General features: G+C 25.2%; 1 protein-coding gene across 8 annotated transcripts; it reads left to right on the forward strand.

Annotated features, from left to right (window-relative positions):
* LOC120416061 (uncharacterized) lies at positions 1–23,350 on the forward strand. 8 transcript variants are annotated; one of them, XM_052710786.1, is made up of 11 exons: positions 9–276; positions 852–883; positions 8,202–8,235; positions 10,265–10,421; positions 14,400–14,516; positions 14,777–14,902; positions 15,955–16,341; positions 18,016–18,165; positions 18,337–18,437; positions 19,103–19,203; positions 19,572–20,629. In XM_052710786.1, the coding sequence occupies exons 4-8, from the start codon at positions 10,271–10,273 to the stop codon at positions 18,162–18,164; spliced, it is 930 nt and encodes a 309-aa protein (XP_052566746.1). In that variant the 5' UTR covers positions 9–276; positions 852–883; positions 8,202–8,235; positions 10,265–10,270; the 3' UTR covers position 18,165; positions 18,337–18,437; positions 19,103–19,203; positions 19,572–20,629. The 8 variants fall into 8 exon arrangements, with proteins under 8 accessions (XP_039433661.1, XP_052566746.1, XP_052566745.1 ...); XM_052710785.1 differs by having other exon boundaries at positions 10,296–10,421; XM_052710787.1 differs by lacking the exon at positions 8,202–8,235.
* Positions 23,351–23,967: the final 617 nt, after the last annotated feature.

Genomic DNA, 23,967 nt, shown 5'->3' on the forward strand with positions numbered 1-23,967 from the left:
CGGTTGAATTCCGTTTGGATTCCGTTTGGGCTATTTTTGCTCAAGAGCGACACCTGCTGGTGTATGGCAGAACTGCAGTGACATTTCGCCACGTTTCGCCGAAACGGTTTTTTTGTCAGAGTGTTGGTGTAACTGATGAGTCTGTCGACTCTGACGAGTCGGCCATTGTGATTTTGTTTTTTGCGCCGCGCGGTCGTGTCCGTCGAGCGGAAAATCGTTTTATTGGGTGTTCGCGTCTATGTCGTGTTTTTTTTTATTAAGTTTTTATGTGAAAATGTAAGTTTTCAGTTCGTTTTTTTTTAAAAGTGCCAATATAAAAGTAAATTTATAAGAGTAGCGAAGTTCCAGCGATAACTGGCCGGCCTCTGGCCTCGTAAAAGTGCGCGTGCCCCCTCTCCCCCCCTCCCCCAAAATCCGGCAAAAATCCGGCAGGAACAGGCCGAATTTTATTACTTTTTTTTTAAAGTGAATCGTCCGGCTGCTGGTCTGGTAGTTTTGTGCCCTTAAAAATTGCGCTAAGAAGTGGGGGATCATCGTGAATAATTTTCACGATGATCCGTTTTCATCGAGTTTATAACCTCAAAAAAAAAAAAGTGTTCGTGTGTAGTGCTTCCGCGGGAACCGGGTGGATACTCTGCCTCTCGGGGGGGGGGGGGGGGGGGGCTGTGGGGAACCAGTTGTTGAATTTGCCGAGTGTCCATGTGAAGTGCTTCCGCGGGAACAAGGTGGATGCTGTGCTTCTCGCGGGGGCTGGCTGCATACATTTGTTTTTGTTTAATTTTATCTTGACAGAATTTTGAAGAATAGCGATTTAAATTCACTAGTTTTTTTTTTCTCTTTTCGTTGTGCAGTAAAAAGAATTGCAGTCGCAGAAAAAAACCTGGTAAGTGCAACGAACAATAATTTTACTTGATGTGGGTTTTGTGAAGGGTGAGGTGATGGACTGAGCGATTTTTTTTAATTTACATTGTTCCCAAAACAATTCGATGGTAAAATTTAAAATTTGAAACTTAATTTTTTTTTTCAATTCAAGAAATTTTGAAATTAAAATCATACAAAATTCAAACATTTTATCAAAATTCGTAAATTAAAAACTTCTAGAATTCTAAAATTCTAATTCATACATTCAAAAATCTAGAAACTGTGAAATAAAAAAAAACAAATATTCTCAAATTGTCTAAAATTCAGAAATTATAAATTTCTACAATTCAAAAATTGTAATATAAAAAAATCAAAATTATTTTCAAAAAATATAGTTTTAGAATTTGACAATTTGATTTTTTTATATTTTACAAATCTTAAAAGTTATTACAATTTAATTTTTTTTTAAATTTTTAGAAATTTTTATAAATTCAAGAAAAATTTCGAATTTTTATAAATGTATACTTTTGATTTTTGAAATTTAAAATATTAGAACTATAGAATTTCAGCTTTTTAAATAATTTCAGAACTATAGAATTTTATAATTTGACAATTTCATTTTCTGTTTTATTTAAGAAATTACTGAATTTTTCAAATTTCAAGGTTAAGGCATTTTATATTTTTTATAGTAATTTAATAAATCTTAACAACATAACAGACTGTAAAAATTTATAATTTGTCATTTAGAGTTTTTTTGCTGATTTTAAAAATCAAAAATAGAAATAGAAACTGTTGAATTGTAGTATTTGACAATTTTTTTTTTATTTTATAAATTCCTCAATTTTTCAAAATTTAGTAATTATAATAATTTTAGCAACTTGAGAAACTGTAAAATTTTATAATTTTTATTTTATTTTATAGGATACAGAAATTTATAAATTTTTGTTATTGTAGAAATCTTTGTAATTCCTCAAAATTTTCAAATTTGTTTAAAATTTCGTAATTTTAGATGTTTTAAAATATTTGTAATTTTAGAAATTTTACAGATTTATTCCGAAATTTTGATTTTTTTTAGTTTTAGATTTAGAACTATAAAATTCAAAAATTTTAGAATTTGAATTTTTTTTATTTTAAAAATTTTAGAAGATATGATTCGTTTTTTATTTATTTTATTATTATTTTTATTAGTTTTATTAAAGACACTTTACCAAAATTTAATATTATAGAAGTTCTAAGATTTTTTTTATATTAACAAAAGGTTCTCAAATTGTCAAATTCTAAAATACTTCATTTCTAATATTTTTTTCAAACCCGTTGCAAATATTTTTCAAAGTTTAAAAAAGCCCCCTCCCCTTCAAAGCTAGCCCAAAAAAACAAATTTTAGAAAAACTTCAAATTTTGTACTCCTTTACAAACATTTTGAATTAATGTTATATACCAATGTACAGTCCCACAATTATTGTTGTTGTGAAATTATTGTTTTCCGTAAATACATCGATATTTTGAAAGCTGATGATTGGAAAACAACTGGACGCGTGTAAAATGAATTTTAAAACACCTTTTTTTTATCCAAAAAGCTAACACTAGGACATAACGAGCTTGGACTGGAATTAGGAATACTGTTACAGAGAGTGAGTTGAAATTCTAAAATTCTAAAATTCCAAAAATTCCAAAAATTCCAAAAATTCCAAAAATTTTAAAATACTAGAATTCTAAAATTCTAAAATTCTAAAATTCTAAAATTCTAAAATTCTAAAATTCTAAAATTCTAAAATTCTAAAATTCTAAAATTCTAAAATTCTAAAATTCTAAAATTCTAAAATTCTAAAATTCTAAAATTCTAAAATTCTAAAATTCTAAAATTCTAAAATTCTAAAATTCTAAAATTCTAAAATTCTAAAATTCTAAAATTCTAAAATTCTAAAATTCTAAAATTCTAAAATTCTAAAATTCTAAAATTCTAAAATTCTAAAATTCTAAAATTCTAAAATTCTAAAATTCTAAAATTCTAAAATTCTAAAATTCTAAAATTCTAAAATTCTAAAATTCTAAAATTCTAAAATTCTAAAATTCTAAAATTCTAAAATTCTAAAATTCTGAAATTCTAAAATTCTAAAATTCTAAAATTCTAAAATTCTAAAATTCTAAAATTCTAAAATTCTAAAATTCTAAAATTCTAAAATTCTAAAATTCTAAAATTCTAAAATTCTAAAATTCTGAAATTCTAAAATTCTAAAATTCCAAAAATTCTAAAATTCCAAAAATTCCAAAAATTCCAAAAATTTCAAAAAATCCAAAAATTCCAAAAATTCCAAAAATACTAAAAATTCTAAAATTCTAAAATTCTTAAATACTAAAATTCTAAACTTCTAAAATTCTAAAATTCCAAAATTCTAAAATTCTAAAATTCTAAAATTCTACAATTCTACAATTCTACAATTCTACAATTCAAAAATTCTAAAATTCTGAAATTCTAAAATTCTAAAATTCCAAAAATTCCAAAAATTCCAAAAATTCCAAATATTCCAAAAATTCCAAAAATTCCAAAAATTCCAAAAATTCCAAAAATTCCAAAAATTCCAAAAATTCCAAAAATTCCAAAAATTTCAAAAATTCTAAAAATTCCAAAAATTCCAAAAATTCCAAAAATTCCAAAAATTCCAAAAATTCCAAAAATTCCAAAAATTCCAAAAATTCCAAAAATTCCAAAAATTTCAAAAATTCCAAAAATTCCAAAAATTCCAAAAATTCCAAAAAATCAAAAAATTCCAAAAATTCCAAAAATTCCAAAAATTCCAAAATTCTAAAATTCTAAAATTCTAAAATTCTAAAATTCTAAAATTCTAAAATTCTACAATTCTACAATTCTACAATTCAAACATTCTAAAATTCTGAAATTCTAAAATTCTAAAATTCCAAAAATTCTAAAATTCCAAAAATTACAAAAATTCCAAAAATTCCAAAAATTCCAAAAATTCCAAAAATTCCAAAAATTCCAAAAATTCCAAAAATTTCAAAAAATCCAAAAATTCCAAAAATTCCAAAAATACTAAAAATTCTAAAATTCTAAAATTCTTAAATACTAAAATTCTAAACTTCTAAAATTCTAAAATTCCAAAATACTAAAATACTAAAATACTAAAATTCTAAAATTCTAAAATTCTAAAATTCTAAAATTCTAAAATTCTAAAATTCTAAAATTCTAAAATTCTAAAATTCTAAAATTCTACAATTCTAAAATTCTAAAATTCTAAAATTCTAAAATTCTAAAATTCTAAAATTCTAAAATTCTAAAATTCTAAAATTCTAAAATTCTAAAATTCTAAAATTCTAAAATTCTAAAATTCTAAAATTCTAAAATTCTAAAATTCTAAAATTCTAAAATTCTAAAATTCTAAAATTCTAAAATTCTAAAATTCTAAAATTCTAAAATTCTAAAATTCTAAAATTCTAAAATTCTAAAATTCTAAAATTCTAAAATTCTAAAATTCTAAAATTCTAAAATTCTAAAATTCTAAAATTCTAAAATTCTAAAATTCTAAAATTCTAAAATTCTAAAATTCTAAAATTCTAAAATTCTAAAATTCTAAAATTCGAAAATTCGAAAATTCGAAAATTCTAAAATTCTAAAATTCTAAAATTCTAAAATTCTAAAATTCTAAAATTCTAAAATTCTAAAATTCTAAAATTCTAAAATTCTAAAATTCTAAAATTCTAAAATTCTAAAATTCTAAAATTCTAAAATTCTAAAATTCTAAAATTCTAAAATTCTAAAATTCTAAAATTCTAAAATTCTAAAATTCTAAAATTCTAAAATTCTAAAATTCTACAATTCTACAATTCTAAAATTCTAAAATTCTAAAATTCTATAATTATAAAATAATAAAATTATAAAATTATAAAATTATAAAATTATAAAATTATAAAATTATAAAATTATAAAATTATAAAATTATAAAATTATAAAATTATAAAATTATAAAATTATAAAATTATAAAATTATAAAATTATAAAATTATAAAATTATAAAATTATAAAATTATAAAATTATAAAATTATAAAATTATAAAATTATAAAATTATAAAATTATAAAATTATAAAATTATAAAATTATAAAATTATAAAATTATAAAATTATAAAATTATAAAATTATAAAATTATAAAATTATAAAATTATAAAATTATAAAATTATAAAATTATAAAATTATAAAATTATAAAATTATAAAATTATAAAATTATAAAATTATAAAATTATAAAATTATAAAATTATAAAATTATAAAATTATAAAATTATAAAATTATAAAATTATAAAATTATAAAATTATAAAATTATAAAATTATAAAATTATAAAATTATAAAATTATAAAATTCTAAAATTCTAAAATTCTAAAATTCTAAAATTCTACAATTCTAAAATTCTAAAATTCTAAAATTCTAAAATTCTAAAATTCTAAAATTCTAAAATTCTAAAATTCTAAAATTCTAAAATTCTAAAATTCTAAAATTCTAAAATTCTAAAATTCTAAAATTCTAAAATTCTAAAATTCTAAAATTCTAAAATTCTAAAATTCTACAATTCTACAATTCTACAATTCTAAAATTCTAAAATTCTAAAATTCTAAAATTCTATAATTATAAAATAATAAAATTATAAAATTATAAAATTATAAAATTATAAAATTATAAAATTATAAAATTATAAAATTATAAAATTATAAAATTATAAAATTATAAAATTATAAAATTATAAAATTATAAAATTATAAAATTATAAAATTATAAAATTATAAAATTATAAAATTATAAAATTATAAAATTATAAAATTATAAAATTATAAAATTATAAAATTATAAAATTATAAAATTATAAAATTATAAAATTATAAAATTATAAAATTATAAAATTATAAAATTATAAAATTATAAAATTATAAAATTATAAAATTATAAAATTATAAAATTATAAAATTATAAAATTATAAAATTATAAAATTATAAAATTATAAAATTATAAAATTATAAAATTATAAAATTATAAAATTATAAAATTATAAAATTATAAAATTATAAAATTATAAAATTATAAAATTATAAAATTATAAAATTATAAAATTATAAAATTATAAAATTATAAAATTATGAAATTATAAAATTATAAAATTATAAAATAATAAAATTATAAAATTAAAAAATTATAAAATTATAAAATTATAAAATTATAAAATTATAAAATTATAAAATTATAAAATTATAAAATTATGAAATTATAAAATTATAAAATTATAAAATTAAAAAATTATAAAATTATAAAATTATAAAATTATAAAATTATAAAATTATAAAATTATAAAATTATAAAATTATAAAATTATAAAATTATAAAATTATAAAATTATAAAATTATAAAATTATAAAATTATAAAATTATAAAATTATAAAATTATAAAATTATAAAATTCTAAAATTCTAAAATTCCAAAAATTCTAAAATTCCAAAAATTCTAAAATTCCAAAAATTCCAAAAATTCCAAAAATTCCAAAAATTCTAAAATTCCAAAAATTCTAAAATTCTAAAATACTAAAATTCTAAACTTTTAAAATTCTAAAATTCTAAAATTCTAAAATTCTAAAATTCTAAAATTCTAAAATTCTAAAATTCTAAAATTCTAAAATTCTAAAATTCTAAAATTATAAAATTCTAAAATTCTAAAATTCTAAAATTCTAAAATTCTAAAATTCTAAAATTCTAAAATTCTAAAATTCTAAAATTCTAAAATTCTAAAATTCTAAAATTTTAAAATTCTTAAATTCTTAAATTCTTCAATTCTTAAATTCTTAAATTCTTAAATTCTTAAATTCTTAAATTCTTAAATTCTTAAATTCTTAAATTCTTAAATTCTAAAATTCCAAAAATTCTAAAATTCCAAAAATTCCAAAAATTCCAAAAATCCCAAAAATCCCAAAAATTCCAAAAATTCCAAAAATTCCAAAAATTCCAAAAATTCCAAAAATTCTAAAATTTTAAAATTCTAAAATACTAAAATTCTAAACTTCTAAAATTCTAAAAATTCTAAAATTCTAAAATTCTAAAATTCTAAAATTCTAAAATTCTAAAATTCTAAAATTCTAAAATTCTAAAATTCTAAAATTCTAAAATTCTAAAATTCTAAAATTCTAAAATTCTAAAATTCTAAAATTCTAAAATTCTAAAATTCTAAAATTCTAAAATTCTAAAATTCTAAAATTCTAAAATTCTAAAATTCTGAAATTCTAAAATTCTAAAATTCTAAAATTCTGAAATTCTAAAATTCTAAAATTCTGAAATTCCAAAAATTCTAAAATTCCAAAAATTCCAAAAATTACAAAAATTCTAAAATTCTAAAATTTTAAAATACTAAAATTCTAAACTTCTAAAATTCTAAAATTCTAAAATTCTAAAATTCTAAAATTCTAAAATTCTAAAATTCTAAAATTCTAAAATTCTAAAATTATAAAATTATAAAATTATAAAATTATAAAATTATAAAATTATAAAATTATAAAATTATAAAATTATAAAATTATAAAATTATAAAATTATAAAATTATAAAATTATAAAATTATAAAATTATAAAATTATAAAATTCTTAAATTCTAAAATTATAAAATTCTAAACCTCGTAAATTCTAAAATTCTTAAGTGCTTTTCGATTGCAATTTCAATTTTACATAAAAAAATTGAGGTCGAATTTTTTTTGTATAAAATTTAGATTTTTTTTTTTCAAAAATCACTACTTTTTCAAAATTTTATAACTCGGCGACAGGTTTTTTGACAATACTTCTCTATAGCTCAAAACTTGCGGGTTTTTGTCCCCTAAAACATATAAAAAAAATAAATCCTGGTACCTATTTTTTCTCAAAAGTCCTCAACAATACCTACATATTGCCGAAGACACCAAATTGATCAGAAAATTCTCTCAAAAGTTACAGCTGTTTAAATATTTACGTACCATTTTTGTATGGACAGCTGCTAAAATTGTATGGAGACTTGTATGGGTGAACCAAAGACACAAAATAGCTTATTTGGTCATAGGGAAGGCCCCCACAAAGTTTGAGCCAAATCAAAAAATACAAAAAAAAATAAAAATGGTCGAAATCGGCCGATTTTGTAGAGAATTGCTCAGCTCATTAATAAATTTAAAAATAAAATCTATTTGTTGTTTGTTCAAGAAATTTGTGTTAACGTTGTTTGTGCTGTTATATAATAGTTAAATTTCTGCACGTTTTTGTTTGCCTTCCTTGTTTAAAATTTCATAGAAATATAACTAGTTTTGTCACAAAATCCATTGATTAGCCCAACATGCATCGAAGCTCGGCTTATAGAAGAGGTGAACGAGCGATCGCACAACTATTACGAGAGGGAGAGGATGCTGCCGATGAAAATCATAATGGATTCGAGGATAACAATGACAACCAAAATAATCCAAATCTTATACCGATAGAGCCACTTGAGGATAATGACAACCAAAACAATCCCCACAATATACCAATAGTGCAGTTAGGTGATGGTGTCATGTGGGACGAAGAAGAACATTTGTGGGATAACGAAGAAGAGCTTTTGCGCCTTGAAAATGAGGAGAGAGAATACGTTACAGATAGCGATGAATCAGAAGAAGAAGAAGTGAATACTAGGAGAGGAGTACTCGATATAGGTCAAGAGATAATTGATTGGGTGACTGAGTGCAACATTTCAGCGAATGCAGCCAACAATTTGCTAGGACGGCTGAAAAAATTCTTTCCACATTTACCGACCACGATTAACGTTCTCAGAAAAAAGGCACATATTCTTGATGCACCTATCCGAGCAATGGGAACTGGACAGTTTTGTTATTTTGGAATTAAACCTATGTTTCAAGTTTTTATCAATATCAATAGAATCAACATCGCCCAAGAACAACATTTTAGGTTAAAAGTCGGTATCGATGGTGTTCCCATTTCGAAAAGTTCAAAAGCAAACTTGTGGCCAATTTTGGTAATGTTTCAAGGCTATGATACTGTTTTACCGATAGGAGTTTTCTATGGACACGGAAAACCGCATAAGGCAGATGACTACTTGTTCGAATTTGCCACAGAACTGAGAGATTTGCTCCAAAATGGACACACAACTGAGGGAATTCATATAACATTTTCGATCTACGCATTAGTGTTTGATGCACAAGCTAAATGCTTCGTGATGGATATAATATCCCCAACAGGATTTCATTCGTGCCCGAAGTGCACAGTTATTGGAAGAAAGGTAGGCCCCCGAGTAGTATTTCCAAACTTGATTGCGCCACTTCGCACAGATGATTCTTTTTTGAACATTCATGATCCAATTCATCGAAATGCCATTTTACCACCTTTCGCAATTATCGGATTGAACTGCATTAGTGACACATGTATAGACTATATGCATAACGTTTTGCAAGGGGTTTTTAAAACTTTACTAGGCTACTGGGTCAAAACCAAAACGAAGCCATTTAGTTTGTCTCAAAGTCGAAAGAATGAAATGAACCGTCGTATTGCCATGTTTCGAAACCAAATAACAACCGATTTTGTGAGAAAGCCGCGAGAATTAGATGATCTCTCGTTCTACAAAGCAACCGAACTGCGACTGATGCTGCTATACACAGGGCCCTTTATTTTTTATAACGTAATCAAGGAACAGTATTATCAACATTATCTACTTCTGCATTGTGCTATAAGGATATTGTGTCACCCGGAGCACCATCGTACCAAAAATGTAATTGCGAAAGATTATTTGTTTAGATTTGTCAACGATTTCAAATTTCTATATGGAGATGAACTACTCATTTACAATATGCACCTGCTGATTCACCTTTACAATGAGTGTCTACATTTCGAAGCTCCGTTGGATAATTTTTCTGCTTTTCCGTTTGAGAATTTTCTCCAGAAAATTGTAAAAATGATTAAATGTGCTCCGTTACCACTACATCAACTAAGGAACAGAACTCAAGAAAGCATCCAATACAATCCTCAAAGATTTGCTTCAAATTTCAAGAGGGCTTCTAAAACAAAGAAATTAGCTAGTTCTCCCGGATACTATGCGAAGATTGTTTCAGAAAAGAAAATAAATTTTTCAATTGAAAGCCCTGATTGTTTCGTGTACTACAACAAGTGCATTTTCAAAATTAGTAAGATTAAAAAATCAGAAGGATTGTTCGTCTTGGAATGCAAGAAACTAAATGAGCTGTACTGTTTAGAAAAATATCCAATGGAATCAGCAGAGTTCGGTGTTTATTGTTGTAACGAATTGAAAATTTCTCATGAATCCTGTTACATATTGGCATCTGAAGCAAGTAAAGCAATGTGTCTGAAATTGGATGAGGCTTTTTTTTTTGTTTCCATTCTTCATAGTGAATAATGGACTCGCAATATTTGGATGAAGGTTTCCATTTGGAAAATATGCAGGAAAATTCTCGCAAGTCAGCCCCGAAGCGCAAAAATCCAGCAACATCTCAACCAGCGAGCCAATCAACACCATTTAAGCTTTCCTTGAATGACATGCGGCCAGGTGAGAATCAATTGTTAAAAACAGAATAATCGTTTTTTGATTTTTATCTTAAGAATTTAAGAATTTAAGAATTCAAGAATTTAAGAATTTAAGAATTTAAGAATTTAAGAATTTAAGAATTTAAGAATTTAAGAATTTAAGAATTTAAGAATTTAAGAATTTAAGAATTTAAGAATTTAAGAATTTAAGAATTTAAGAATTTAAGAATTTAAGAATTTAAGAATTTAAGAATTTAAGAATTTAAGAATTTAAGAATTTAAGAATTTAAGAATTTAAGAATTTAAGAATTTAAGAATTTAAGAATTTAAGAATTTAAGAATTTAAGAATTTAAGAATTTAAGAATTTAAGAATTTAAGAATTTAAGAATTTAAGAATTTAAGAATTTAAGAATTTAAGAATTTAAGAATTTAAGAATTTAAGAATTTAAGAATTTAAGAATTTAAGAATTTAAGAATTTAAGAATTTAAGAATTTAAGAATTTAAGAATTTAAGAATTTAAGAATTTAAGAATTTAAGAATTTAAGAATTTAAGAATTTAAGAATTTAAGAATTTAAGAATTTAAGAATTTAAGAATTTAAGAATTTAAGAATTTAAGAATTTAAGAATTTAAGAATTTAAGAATTTAAGAATTTAAGAATTTAAGAATTTAAGAATTTAAGATTTTAAGAATTTAAGAATTTAAGAATTTAAGAATTTAAGAATTTAAGAATTTAAGAATTTAAGAATTTAAGAATTTAAGAATTTAAGAATTTAAGAATTTAAGAATTTAAGAATTTAAGAATTTTAGAATTTTAGAATTTAAGAATTTTAGAATTTTAGAATTTAAGAATTTAAGAATTTAAGAATTTAAGAATTTAAGAATTTAAGAATTTAAGAATTTAAGAATTTAAGAATTTAAGAATATAAGAATTTAAGAATTTAAGAATTTAAGAATTTAAGAATTTAAGAATTTAAGAATTTAAGAATTTAAGAATTTAAGAATTTAAGAATTTAAGAATTTAAGAATTTAAGAATTTAAGAATTTAAGAATTTAAGAATTTAAGAATTTAAGAATTTAAGAATTTAAGAATTTAAGAATTTAAGAATTTAAGAATTTAAGAATTTAAGAATTTAAGAATTTAAGAATTTAAGAATTTAAGAATTTAAGAATTTAAGAATTTAAGAATTTAAGAATTTAAGAATTTAAGAATTTAAGAATTTTAGAATTTTAGAATTTTAGAATTTTAGAATTTAAGAATTTAAGAATTTAAGAATTTAAGAATTTAAGAATTTAAGAATTTAAGAATTTAAGAATTTAAGAATTTTAGAATTTAAGAATTTAAGAATTTTAGAATTTTAGAATTTAAGAATTTAAGAATTTAAGAATTTAAGAATTTAAGAATTTAAGAATTTAAGAATTTAAGAATTTAAGAATTTAAGAATTTAAGAATTTAAGAATTTAAGAATTTAAGAATTTAAGAATTTAAGAATTTAAGAATTTAAGAATTTAAGAATTTAAGAATTTAAGAATTTAAGAATTTAAGAATTTAAGAATTTAAGAATTTAAGAATTTAAGAATTTAAGAATTTAAGAATTTAAGAATTTAAGAATTTAAGAATTTAAGAATTTAAGAATTTAAGAATTTAAGAATTTAAGAATTTAAGAATTTAAGAATTTAAGAATTTAAGAATTTAAGAATTTAAGAATTTTAGAATTTTAGAATTTTAGAATTTTAGAATTTAAGAATTTTAGAATTTTAGAATTTTAGAATTTAAGAATTTAAGAATTTTAGAATTTTAGAATTTTAGAATTTTAGAATTTTAGAATTTTAGAATTTTAGAATTTCAGAATTTTAGAATTTTAGAATTTTAGAATTTTAGAATTTTAGAATTTTAGAATTTTAGAATTTTAGAATTTTAGAATTTTAGAATTTTCGAATTTTAGAATTTTAGAATTTTAGAATTTTAGAATTTTAGAATTTTAGAATTTTAGAATTTTAGAATTTTAGAATTTTAGAATTTTAGAATTTTAGAATTTTAGAATTTTAGAATTTTAGAATTTTAGAATTTTAGAATTTTAGAATTTTAGAATTTTAGAATTTTAGAATTTTAGAATTTTAGAATTTTAGAATTTTAGAATTTTAGAATTTTAGAATTTTAGAATTTTAGAATTTTAGAATTTTAGAATTTTAGAATTTTAGAATTTTAGAATTTTAGAATTTTAGAATTTTAGAATTTTAGAATTTTAGAATTTTAGAATTTTAGAATTTTAGAATTTTAGAATTTTAGAATTTTAGAATTTTAGAATTTTAGAATTTTAGAATTTTAGAGTTTTAGAGTTTTAGAATTTTAGAATTTTAGAATTTTAGAATTTTAGAATTTTAGAATTTTAGAATTTTAGAATTTTAGAATATTAGAATTTTAGAATTTTAGAATTTTAGAATTTTAGAATTTTAGAATTTTAGAATTTTAGAATTTTAGAATTTTAGAATTTCAGAATTTTAGAATTTTAGAGTTTTAGAATTTTAGAATTTTAGAATTTTAGAATTTTAGAATTTTAGAATTTTAGAATTTTAGAATTTTAGAATTTTAGAATTTTAGAATTTTAGAATTTTAGAATTTTAGAATTTTAGAATTTTAGAATTTTAGAATTTTAGAATTTTAGAATTTTAGAATTTTAGAATTTTAGAATTTTAGAATTTTAGAATTTTAGAATTTTAGAATTTTAGAATTTTAGAATTTTAGAATTTTAGAATTTTAGAATTTTAGAATTTTAGAATTTTAGAATTTTAGAATTTTAGAATTTTAGAATTTTAGAATTTTAGAATTTTAGAATTTTAGAATTTTAGAATTTTAGAATTTTAGAATTTTAGAATTTTAGAATTTTAGAATTTTAGAATTTTAGAATTTTAGAATTTTAGAATTTTAGAATTTTAGAATTTTAGAATTTTAGAATTTTAGAATTTAAGAATTTAAGAATTTTAGAATTTTAGAATTTTAGAATTTTAGAATTTTAGAATTTTAGAATTTTAGAATTTCAGAATTTTAGAATTTTAGAATTTTAGAATTTTAGAATTTTAGAATTTTAGAATTTTAGAATTTTAGAATTTTAGAATTTTAGAATTTTAGAATTTTAGAATTTTAGAATTTTAGAATTTTAGAATTTTAGAATTTTAGAATTTTAGAATTTTAGAATTTTAGAATTTTAGAATTTTAGAATTTTAGAATTTTAGAATTTTAGAATTTTAGAATTTTAGAATTTTAGAATTTTAGAATTTTAGAATTTTAGAATTTTAGAATTTTAGAATTTTAGAATTTTAGAATTTTAGAATTTTAGAATTTTAGAATTTTAGAATTTTAGAATTTTAGAATTTTAGAATTTTAGAATTTTAGAATTTTAGAATTTTAGAATTTTAGAATTTTAGAATTTTAGAATTTTAGAATTTTAGAATTTTAGAATTTTAGAATTTTAGAGTTTTAGAGTTTTAGAATTTTAGAATTTTAGAATTTTAGAATTTTAGAATTTTAGAATTTTAGAATTTTAGAATTTTAGAATTTTAGAATATTAGAATTTTAGAATTTTAGAATTTTAGAATTTTAGAATTTTAGAATTTTAGAATTTTAGAATTTTAGAATTTCAGAATTTTAGAATTTTAGAGTTTTAGAATTTTAGAATTTTAGAATTTTAGAATTTTAGAATTTTAGAATTTTAGAATTTTAGAATTTTAGAATATTAGAATTTTAGAATTTTAGAATTTTAGAATTTTAGAATTTTAGAATTTTAGAATTTTAGAATTTTAGAATTTTAGAGTTTTAGAATTTTAGAATTTTAGAATTTTAGAATTTTAGAATTTTAGATTTCTAGAATTCTAGAATTTTAGAATTTCAGAATTTCAGATTTGTAGTTTAGAACCTTAGAATTTCAGAACATAGTAATGGTAGAAGTTTAGAATTTTGTGTCGAATTGTTTCAATTAACTTTTTCGTATCTACGCATAGTGCCACCCGAATTTGAACTCAACACACCAACCACTAGCCAAAGGGCGAAGGTCCGAATTGTTATGACTACTCCGAACACCGCATCAGCTGATCCTGTAATTGAATATGATAACACGAGTGAGTCATTGGTATTATTTTTATTTCATAGAAACGCACAGAGTTCCATTTTGAGGTAAATAAGTATTTGATAGAAATGTTTTATTGTTTGTTGTCAATGTTTTGTTGATTATTCTCATTGTTGCCCATTGTATGTATATATCATGTCTATTACCCTGTAAGTTTTGTAACTTTTTATTTTATTTAACATAACCTCAAAATGGGCTCCATTTTGCAACTAATTATGAAGATTATTAACGATAGAAATCCTTCTAACACAGCCACTGAACAGGAATCAATCCTGGATCCGATCGAGACAGAAATGAGTCCCGGCACCAGCACTCCAAAACCAGGTCAACCAGCAAACCAGAACTCATCCGCATCGCAACCCACTAATTCAGATCTTCGTAAGAATTTAACGCAAACAATGAAAAATAGTCCTACAAACAATCCGAAATCAAAAAATGCATACTTCATATTTGAAATCGTTAAATTTATGCTACATGATAAACATTGAATGCTTCGTGTTTTTGGGACTATATTTCATTTTATTTTATTTTTTGTTCGGACCATTCTTCATCAACTCATACAGCAGTTGCGCCAATTCCTCTAAGATTTGCGAGAGACTTATCCTAAGGGTTATTACGTCCCATATGATGAAATTTTGTTATCTCTTGCTTTGGGGAATTCTCTACCAAAACCTGAAATGGATTTAATTTAATTTGTTTGATTTGGTTCAAACTTTGTAAGGTGCCCATGACCAAAGAAGTGTCATTGGTTTACCCATACAAGGTGCCATACAATTTTGGCAGCTGTCCATACAAAGATGGTACGTAAATATTCGAAAATTTGAAAGTTTCTGAACTTTTCCAAAAAAATATTCCCAGGAATAGGCAATCATGGGCACCATTTTAAAAATCGCAAAACTGGAAGTTTTCAGTTAAAATAAAATATTAGGCTAATATATCTTGAAAACGAGGCTTTATTTTTTTTGACTATTTTTAAAATCAAATTGTTGCAGGATTGGGTCCGTAAGTTTGACAATTTTGGTATAATAAGACTACAAGTTTGATGGTTGCTGTGCTTCCTAAATTTATTTTTCTAGAAAACACAATTTTTCAAAAAAAACTTAATTTAAAATCAAAAACATGTTTTATTGTTCCTCGATTAGTCGATTTCTTCAAAAGCTACAGATTTTCGAATATTACGTATATGGTTTCTTTGGTCAGAGGACCCCCAAAGTATAAGCCAAATAAAAAAAAATAGTCTCTTTTCATTTTTTGCAATTAAAAATAATTAAATGGCAGCTCAAAATGGTGCTGAGATAGACACTTCTCGCATTACGAAATGATTCACGCAAATCTCAGATGGACTGGGGCAACTTTTTTCCGATTTCATGTGAGTTGACGGAGAATTAACCAATATGAATATACAACAAAATTAAACGTAATTTTTATAGAAAAAATCATCCGAGGAACCTACCGCCTCGTCATGGATAAATCAAAAAAACAGGAAGAGCGACTGGAACGGATAGAGAAATTGCTAATCCCACCAAAAAAGCAGAAGTCTCCCGAACCTCGACTCCTTTGGCCCGTTCCAGACCGGAGCCAGCTTGACCTGATCGAGGCAAAGCTGGCCGACAATGACAATTTCGTCAAGGATTCTCTTATGGAAATTTGGGAACGTGCAGATAAATGCGACCTGTATAAATTTGTTTCTACAAATTTACGAAACCTGTTGCGAAAAGCCGGACGCTGGACGTGGACAGGAAAGCCATCCAACGCAAAGCCAGACGCACCTAAGTCTGAGTGCGCGCAGGCTTTGAAGAGTGTGGGTTTACTGAAAGGTGAGTAGCATTTTTTTCAAATATAATTCCATAATTTCAAACCCACTTAAAATCACCTCAATGAATTTCATCCTTTTTGCACCTGTGCGACTCATTATTGGATATTTCCAACGAATCTAAATTATTAAAGATGTGACAACCCTATCAAAACTTATTACTACTGAGCAATTCTCCACGAAATCGTTCCTTTTTTTAGAACTTTTTTTTTAATCCGGCTGAAACTTTTTTCGGTAAGCCCAAAGAAGCCATTTTGCATCATTTGTTTGTCCATATAATTTTCCTTACAAATTTGGCATCTGTCAATACAAAAATGATGCATAAAAGTTTAAAAATCTGTATCTTTTGAAGGAATTTTTTGATCGATTTGGTGTCTTCGGTAAAGTTGTTGGTATGGATAAGGACTACACTGATACACAGTAAAAAAAATTTGGTGATTTTTTACTTAAGTTTTTGTCACTAAAACTTGATTTGCAAAAAAAAACACTATTTTTATTTTTTTATATATTTTAGGGGACATCAAATACCAACTTTTCAGAAATTTCCAGGTTGTGCAAAAAATCTTTTACCGAGTTATGCATTTTTTAATCAATACTGATTTTTTCGATAAATCGAAATATTGGTAGCAAAAATGTTTTAACTTATTTTTTAGATGTTAAATCAAATTTGCAATTAAAAAGTACTTAAGTGAAATTTTGATGAAGTGCACCGTTTTCAAGTTATAGCTATTTTTAGGTAACTTGTTTGAAAATAGTCGCAGTTTTTCATTTTTGTTGCAGTTGCACATGTTTGCCCACTTTTGTAAAAAATATTTTTGAAATGCTGAGAAAATTCTCTATATTTGCGTTTTTGAAACTTTATTGATACGACCCTTAGTTGCTGAGATATTGCCATGCAAAGGTTTAAAAACAGGAAAATTTATGTTTTCCAAGTCTCAACCAAACAACCCACCATTTTCTATCGTCGATTTCTCAACAACTTACAATGTACAATGTTAAAATAGGAAACAGTAGTGTAATTTTCCAATCTTTCCGATTTTTTTTCAAAATTTTTAAACCTAGATTAACATTTTAAAAGGATATATTAATATTGAATGTTTGACCCTTTTGAAATATTAGTGTTGATTTAAAATTTTTGAAAATATTGTTTTAGAAAAGATCGGAAAATTTCACGAATGTTTCATATTTTAAAATTGTAAATCGGACCATTAGTTGAAAATATAGATTTTTCTCAGCTATTCAAAAATTTTTTTTTTCAAAAGTAGGCAAACATGGGCACTAATTTTATAAAAATGAAAAACTGCGACTATTTTCAAAAAAGTTACCTAAAAATGGCTATAACTTCAAAACGGAAATTTATTAAAAGTTATTTAAAGTTTTTTTTCCCATTTTTTTTTTAACCGCGCATCATTTTTTTTCAGTGTAGTCTGTATCCATACCTACAACTTTGCCAAAGACACCAAATCGACCAAAAAATTCCTTCAAAAGAAACAGATTTTTGAATTTTCATGCATTCTTTTTGTATGGACAGCTGCCAAATTTGTATGGAAAATAATATGGACAAAAAAGTTTCAGTCGGATTAAAAAATACAAAAAAAAATCGGACGACCAAAATCTGAGAGAACTGGTCTACTTTAGTTTAATTAATACACTTTTTTATACCCTTTTTTATTCGCAGATTTGGCCATATCCATCTTTAACACATCGGAAAAAGATGTTGTTAGTGTGTGTATGCGGACACTTTCCAACACTAACGATATTAATCGCAAAAATGCATTGAAAAAAGGAGCGATCAATGCACAAGTGGCAGGTCCATCTGATCATTGAGGTATGCTACAAAACAAAATATTTCTTATTAATTTCAAAGGTCAAACATGGACTCGTTTAAATTTAAATTTGAGTTCTTAAACTAAAACAAAAAAAAAATAAATACCTATGAAGTCACCCCAGATTAATTGAAATTTTGCTTATTTTGTTTTCTTATGCTTCTCTCCTCCAGCTACCTTCATCCCGTATGCAGCGCCGTCGAATCAGGTGTTGCAGCGCCAGTCATCGCCGACATTTACAGTCACGTTCATCATATTTCCATAAGTTGTATTAGTAAGGAGTGCTTAAAATAAAATATTTTTTCAATATCATACGTAAAGATGGGGCAAATAGGGACTTTATGAAGTAACAAACTAGTTCCTTAACTAAAACAAAACCAAAAAGTATATCATGTACTCAGTTCTCTTTTCAAGTGTAGTCCCTATTCACCCCAGAATGATTTTAGATAGTTTAAAATACTTTTTTCCGATGTCATACACAAAGATGGGGCAAATAGGGACTTTATGAAGTAACAAACTAGTTCCTTAACTAAAACAAAACCAAAAAGTATATCATGTACTCAGTTCTCTTGTAAAGTGTAGTCCCTATTCACCCCAGAATGATTTCAGATAGTTTAAAATATTGTTTGCCGATGTCATACACAAAGATGGGGCAAATAGGGACTTTATGAACTAAAACAAAAAAAAAAAATATATATATATATATATATATATATATATATATATATATATATATATATATATATATATATATATATATATATATATATATATATATATAAATATATATATATATATATATATATATATATATATATATAAATATATATATATATATATATATATATACTAAGTTCCAATTTAATGTGTAGTCCCTATTCACACCCCAGAATAATTGAAATTTTGCTTATTTTGTTTTCTTTTGCTTCTCTCCTCCAGCTACCTTCATCCCGTATGCAGCGCCGTCGAATCAGGTGTTGCAGCGCCATTCATCGCCGACATTTACAGTCACGTTCATCATATTTCCATAAGTTGTATTAGTAAGGAGTGCTTAAAATAAAATATTTTTTCAATATCATACGTAAAGATGGGGCAAATAGGGACTATATAAAGTAACAAACTAGTTCCTTAACTAAAACAAAACCAAAAAGTATATCATGTACTCAGTTCTCTTTTAAAGTGTTGTCCCTATTCACCCCAGAATGATTTCAGATAGTTTAAAATATTGTTTGCCGATGTCATACACAAAGATGGGGCAAATAGGGACTTTATGAACTAAAACAAAAAAAATATATATATATATATATATATATATATATACTAAGTTCCAATTTAATGTGTAGTCCCTATTCACCCCAGAATAATTGAAATTTTGCTTATTTTGTTTTCTTTTGCTTCTCTCCTCCAGCTACCTTCATCCCGTATGCAGCGCCGTCGAATCAGGTGTTGCAGCGCCAGTCATCGCCGACATTTACAAGTTCAAGTTCATCATATTTCCATAAGTTGTATTAGTAAGGAGTGCTTAAAATAAAATATTTTTTCAATATCATACGTAAAGATGGGGCAAATAGGGACTTTATGAAGTAACAAACTAGTTCCTTAACTAAAACAAAACCAAAAAGCATATCATGTACTCAGCTGTCTTGTAAAGTGTAGTCCCTATTCACCCCAGAATGATTTCAGATAGTTTAAAATATTGTTTGCCGATGTCATACACAAAGATGGGGCAAATAGGGACTTTATGAAGTAACAAACTAGTTACTAAACTAAAACAAAACAAAAAAGCATATCATGTACTCAGTTCTCTTTTAAAGTGTTGTCCCTATTCACCCCAGAATGATATAGGATAGTTTAAAATAATGTTTGCCGATGTCATACACAAAAATGGGGCAAATAGGGACTATATGAAGTAACAAACTAGTTCCTTAACTAAAACAAATCCAAAAAGCATACCATGTACTCAGTTCTCTTTTTTAAAGTGTTGTCCCTATTCACCCCAGAATGATTTCAGATAGTTTAAAATATTGTTTGCCGATGTCATACACAAAAATGGGGCAAATAGGGACTATATAAAGTAACAAACTAGTTACTAAACTAAAACAAATCCAAAAAGCATACCATGTACTCAGTTCTCTTGTAAAGTGTAGTCCCTATTCACCCCAGAATGATTTCAGATAGTTTAAAATATTGTTTGCCGATGTCATACACAAAGATGGGGCAAATAGGGACTTTATGAAGTAACAAACTAGTTACTAAACTAAAACAAAACCAAAAATCATACCATGTACTCAGTTCTCTTGTAAAGTGTAGTCCCTATTCACCCCAGAATGATTTCAGATAGTTTAAAATATTGTTTGCCGATGTCATACACAAAAATGGGGCAAATAGGGACTATATAAAGTAACAAACTAGTTACTAAACTAAAACAAAACCAAAAAGCATACCATGTACTCAGTTCTCTTTTTTAAAGTGTTGTCCCTATTCACCCCAGAATGATTTCAGATAGTTTAAAATATTGTTTGCCAATGTCATACACAAAAATGGGGCAAATAGGGACTATATAAAGTAACAAACTAGTTACTAAACTAAAACAAATCCAAAAAGCATACCATGTACTCAGCTCTCTTGTATAGTGTAGTCCCTATTCACCCCAGAATGATTTCAGATAGTTTAAAATATTGTTTGCCAATGTCATACACAAAAATGGGGCAAATAGGGACTATATAAAGTAACAAACTAGTTACTAAACTAAAACAAAACCAAAAAGCATACCATGTACTCAGTTCTCTTGTAAAGTGTAGTCCCTATTCACCCCAGAATGATTTCAGATAGTTTAAAATATTGTTTGCCAATGTCATACACAAAAATGGGGCAAATAGGGACTATATAAAGTAACAAACTAGTTACTAAACTAAAACAAATCCAAAAAGCATACCATGTACTCAGCTCTCTTGTTAAGTGTAGTCCCTATTTACCCCAGAATGATTTCAGATAGTTTAAAATATTGTTTGCCGATGTCATACACAAAGATGGGGCAAATAGGGACTTTATGAAGTAACAAACTAGTTACTAAACTAAAACAAAACCAAAAAGCATACCATGTACTCAGTTCTCTTGTAAAGTGTAGTCCCTATTCACCCCAGAATGATTTCAGATAGTTTAAAATATTGTTTGCCGATGTCATACACAAAAATGGGGCAAATAGGGACTATATAAAGTAACAAACTAGTTACTAAACTAAAACAAAACCAAAAAGCATACCATGTACTCAGTTCTCTTTTTTAAAGTGTTGTCCCTATTCACCCCAGAATGATTTCAGATAGTTTAAAATATTGTTTGCCAATGTCATACACAAAAATGGGGCAAATAGGGACTATATAAAGTAACAAACTAGTTACTAAACTAAAACAAATCCAAAAAGCATACCATGTACTCAGCTCTCTTGTATAGTGTAGTCCCTATTCACCCCAGAATGATTTCAGATAGTTTAAAATATTGTTTGCCAATGTCATACACAAAAATGGGGCAAATAGGGACTATATAAAGTAACAAACTAGTTACTAAACTAAAACAAATCCAAAAAGCATACCATGTACTCAGCTCTCTTGTATAGTGTAGTCCCTATTCACCCCAGAATGATTTCAGATAGTTTAAAATATTGTTTGCCAATGTCATACACAAAAATGGGGCAAATAGGGACTATATAAAGTAACAAACTAGTTACTAAACTAAAACAAAACCAAAAAGCATACCATGTACTCAGTTCTCTTGTAAAGTGTAGTCCCTATTCACCCCAGAATGATTTCAGATAGTTTAAAATATTGTTTGCCGATGTCATACACAAACATGGGGCAAATAGGGACTATATAAAGTAACAAACTAGTTACTAAACTAAAACAAATCCAAAAAGCATACCATGTACTCAGCTCTCTTGTATAGTGTAGTCCCTATTCACCCCAGAATGATTTCAGATAGTTTAAAATATTGTTTGCCAATGTCATACACAAAAATGGGGCAAATAGGGACTATATAAAGTAACAAACTAGTTACTAAACTAAAACAAATCCAAAAAGCATACCATGTACTCAGCTCTCTTGTATAGTGTAGTCCCTATTCACCCCAGAATGATTTCAGATAGTTTAAAATATTGTTTGCCAATGTCATACACAAAAATGGGGCAAATAGGGACTATATAAAGTAACAAACTAGTTACTAAACTAAAACAAAACCAAAAAGCATACCATGTACTCAGTTCTCTTGTAAAGTGTAGTCCCTATTCACCCCAGAATGATTTCAGATAGTTTAAAATATTGTTTGCCGATGTCATACACAAACATGGGGCAAATAGGGACTATATAAAGTAACAAACTAGTTACTAAACTAAAACAAATCCAAAAAGCATACCATGTACTCAGCTCTCTTGTATAGTGTAGTCCCTATTCACCCCAGAATGATTTCAGATAGTTTAAAATATTGTTTGCCAATGTCATACACAAAAATGGGGCAAATAGGGACTATATAAAGTAACAAACTAGTTACTAAACTAAAACAAAACCAAAAAGCATACCATGTACTCAGTTCTCTTGTAAAGTGTAGTCCCTATTCACCCCAGAATGATTTCAGATAGTTTAAAATACTTTTTTTCCGATTTCATTTACAAGGATGGGGCAAATAGGAAATTTAAACAAAAACAAAACAAAAACATGCCAGTTCTAATTTAATGAGTAGTCCCTATTCACCCCATTATTTTTTAAGATTGTGTCAAATATTCTTTCCCGATGGCATTTCCGGCGAGCTCGAGCGCCGGGCAATCAGCTTAGTCTAACCAGTCTTAGTACGTTGTTTACCTTAATAAGTGTATTTATAGTTTAAACCGTTTTTTATAATTTCCGCATAATAAATAATAATTCAATTGAAAACTTGTTGTTTTTTTTCGTACAATCCTCCAAAACGAAAAAGAAAACCAGCCAGAAAAATGAAGAAGAAGAAGAAGCTCCTGTCAAAAGCAACCCGTCCATTCCGTTTCGATTCCGTTTGAATTCCGCTTGAACCGATTTGCGGCGAAAAGTCAAACGGAACCGGTTGTTGCGTTTGAAACGGAATACGGTTTAGAATCTAAAACGAACACTGTTTAGAATTCGAATCGAACTTTTTTCGCTCAAGTGGAATTCTAAACGGAATTCAAACGGAACGCTCTAAGTGGGTTGTAGCGTCCACTCTGTAGGCACCCTAAGACTTCGAGCTCGAACGCAGCAGCATCGACCAAACCAGCGTTCCCTCCCGGTTGGGGAGATTCGTACGCTAGAGTAGCCGCTTCTGGGGCCGGTACTTCCCCGGGACAAGCTGATGTTATCGGTGATGATCTCTTTACGCTTCCCGAGTTTTTCGCCCTTGCTGGAGAGATGCTTACGCGTTCTCGTGCCTGCCAGAACAAGGCAGATCAATTCCAAGCTTTTAGTGAGCTGATGATGAAGTACATCTACAACAAAAGTACATCTAAAATTTTTCCTTATCTCGCCAAATCAATTGTTAGAATATCCAATTACATCTAAATGAATTATAGGGTAAACCATAATTAAAAGGAACTTCAAAACTCTATTAGGTTATAAGGAACACGAAATTGTGAATTGATTATTTAGTAATAAAAAAAAAAAATCAAATTATTCGCTCTACAGCATTGCCTTGGCGTTCTCGATTGCGAGATTCCTACTCGAAACTAGGTGTTCGAAGGCTTGATTGTTGAGGCAATTGCAAACCTCTTTTTACACCTTAGCTTCCATCCACCCCGGGATTCGAACTGACGA

This window comes from Culex pipiens, chromosome 3 (genome assembly GCF_016801865.2).
Source record: "Culex pipiens pallens isolate TS chromosome 3, TS_CPP_V2, whole genome shotgun sequence".
Classification (NCBI taxonomy): Eukaryota; Metazoa; Arthropoda; class Insecta; order Diptera; family Culicidae; genus Culex; species Culex pipiens.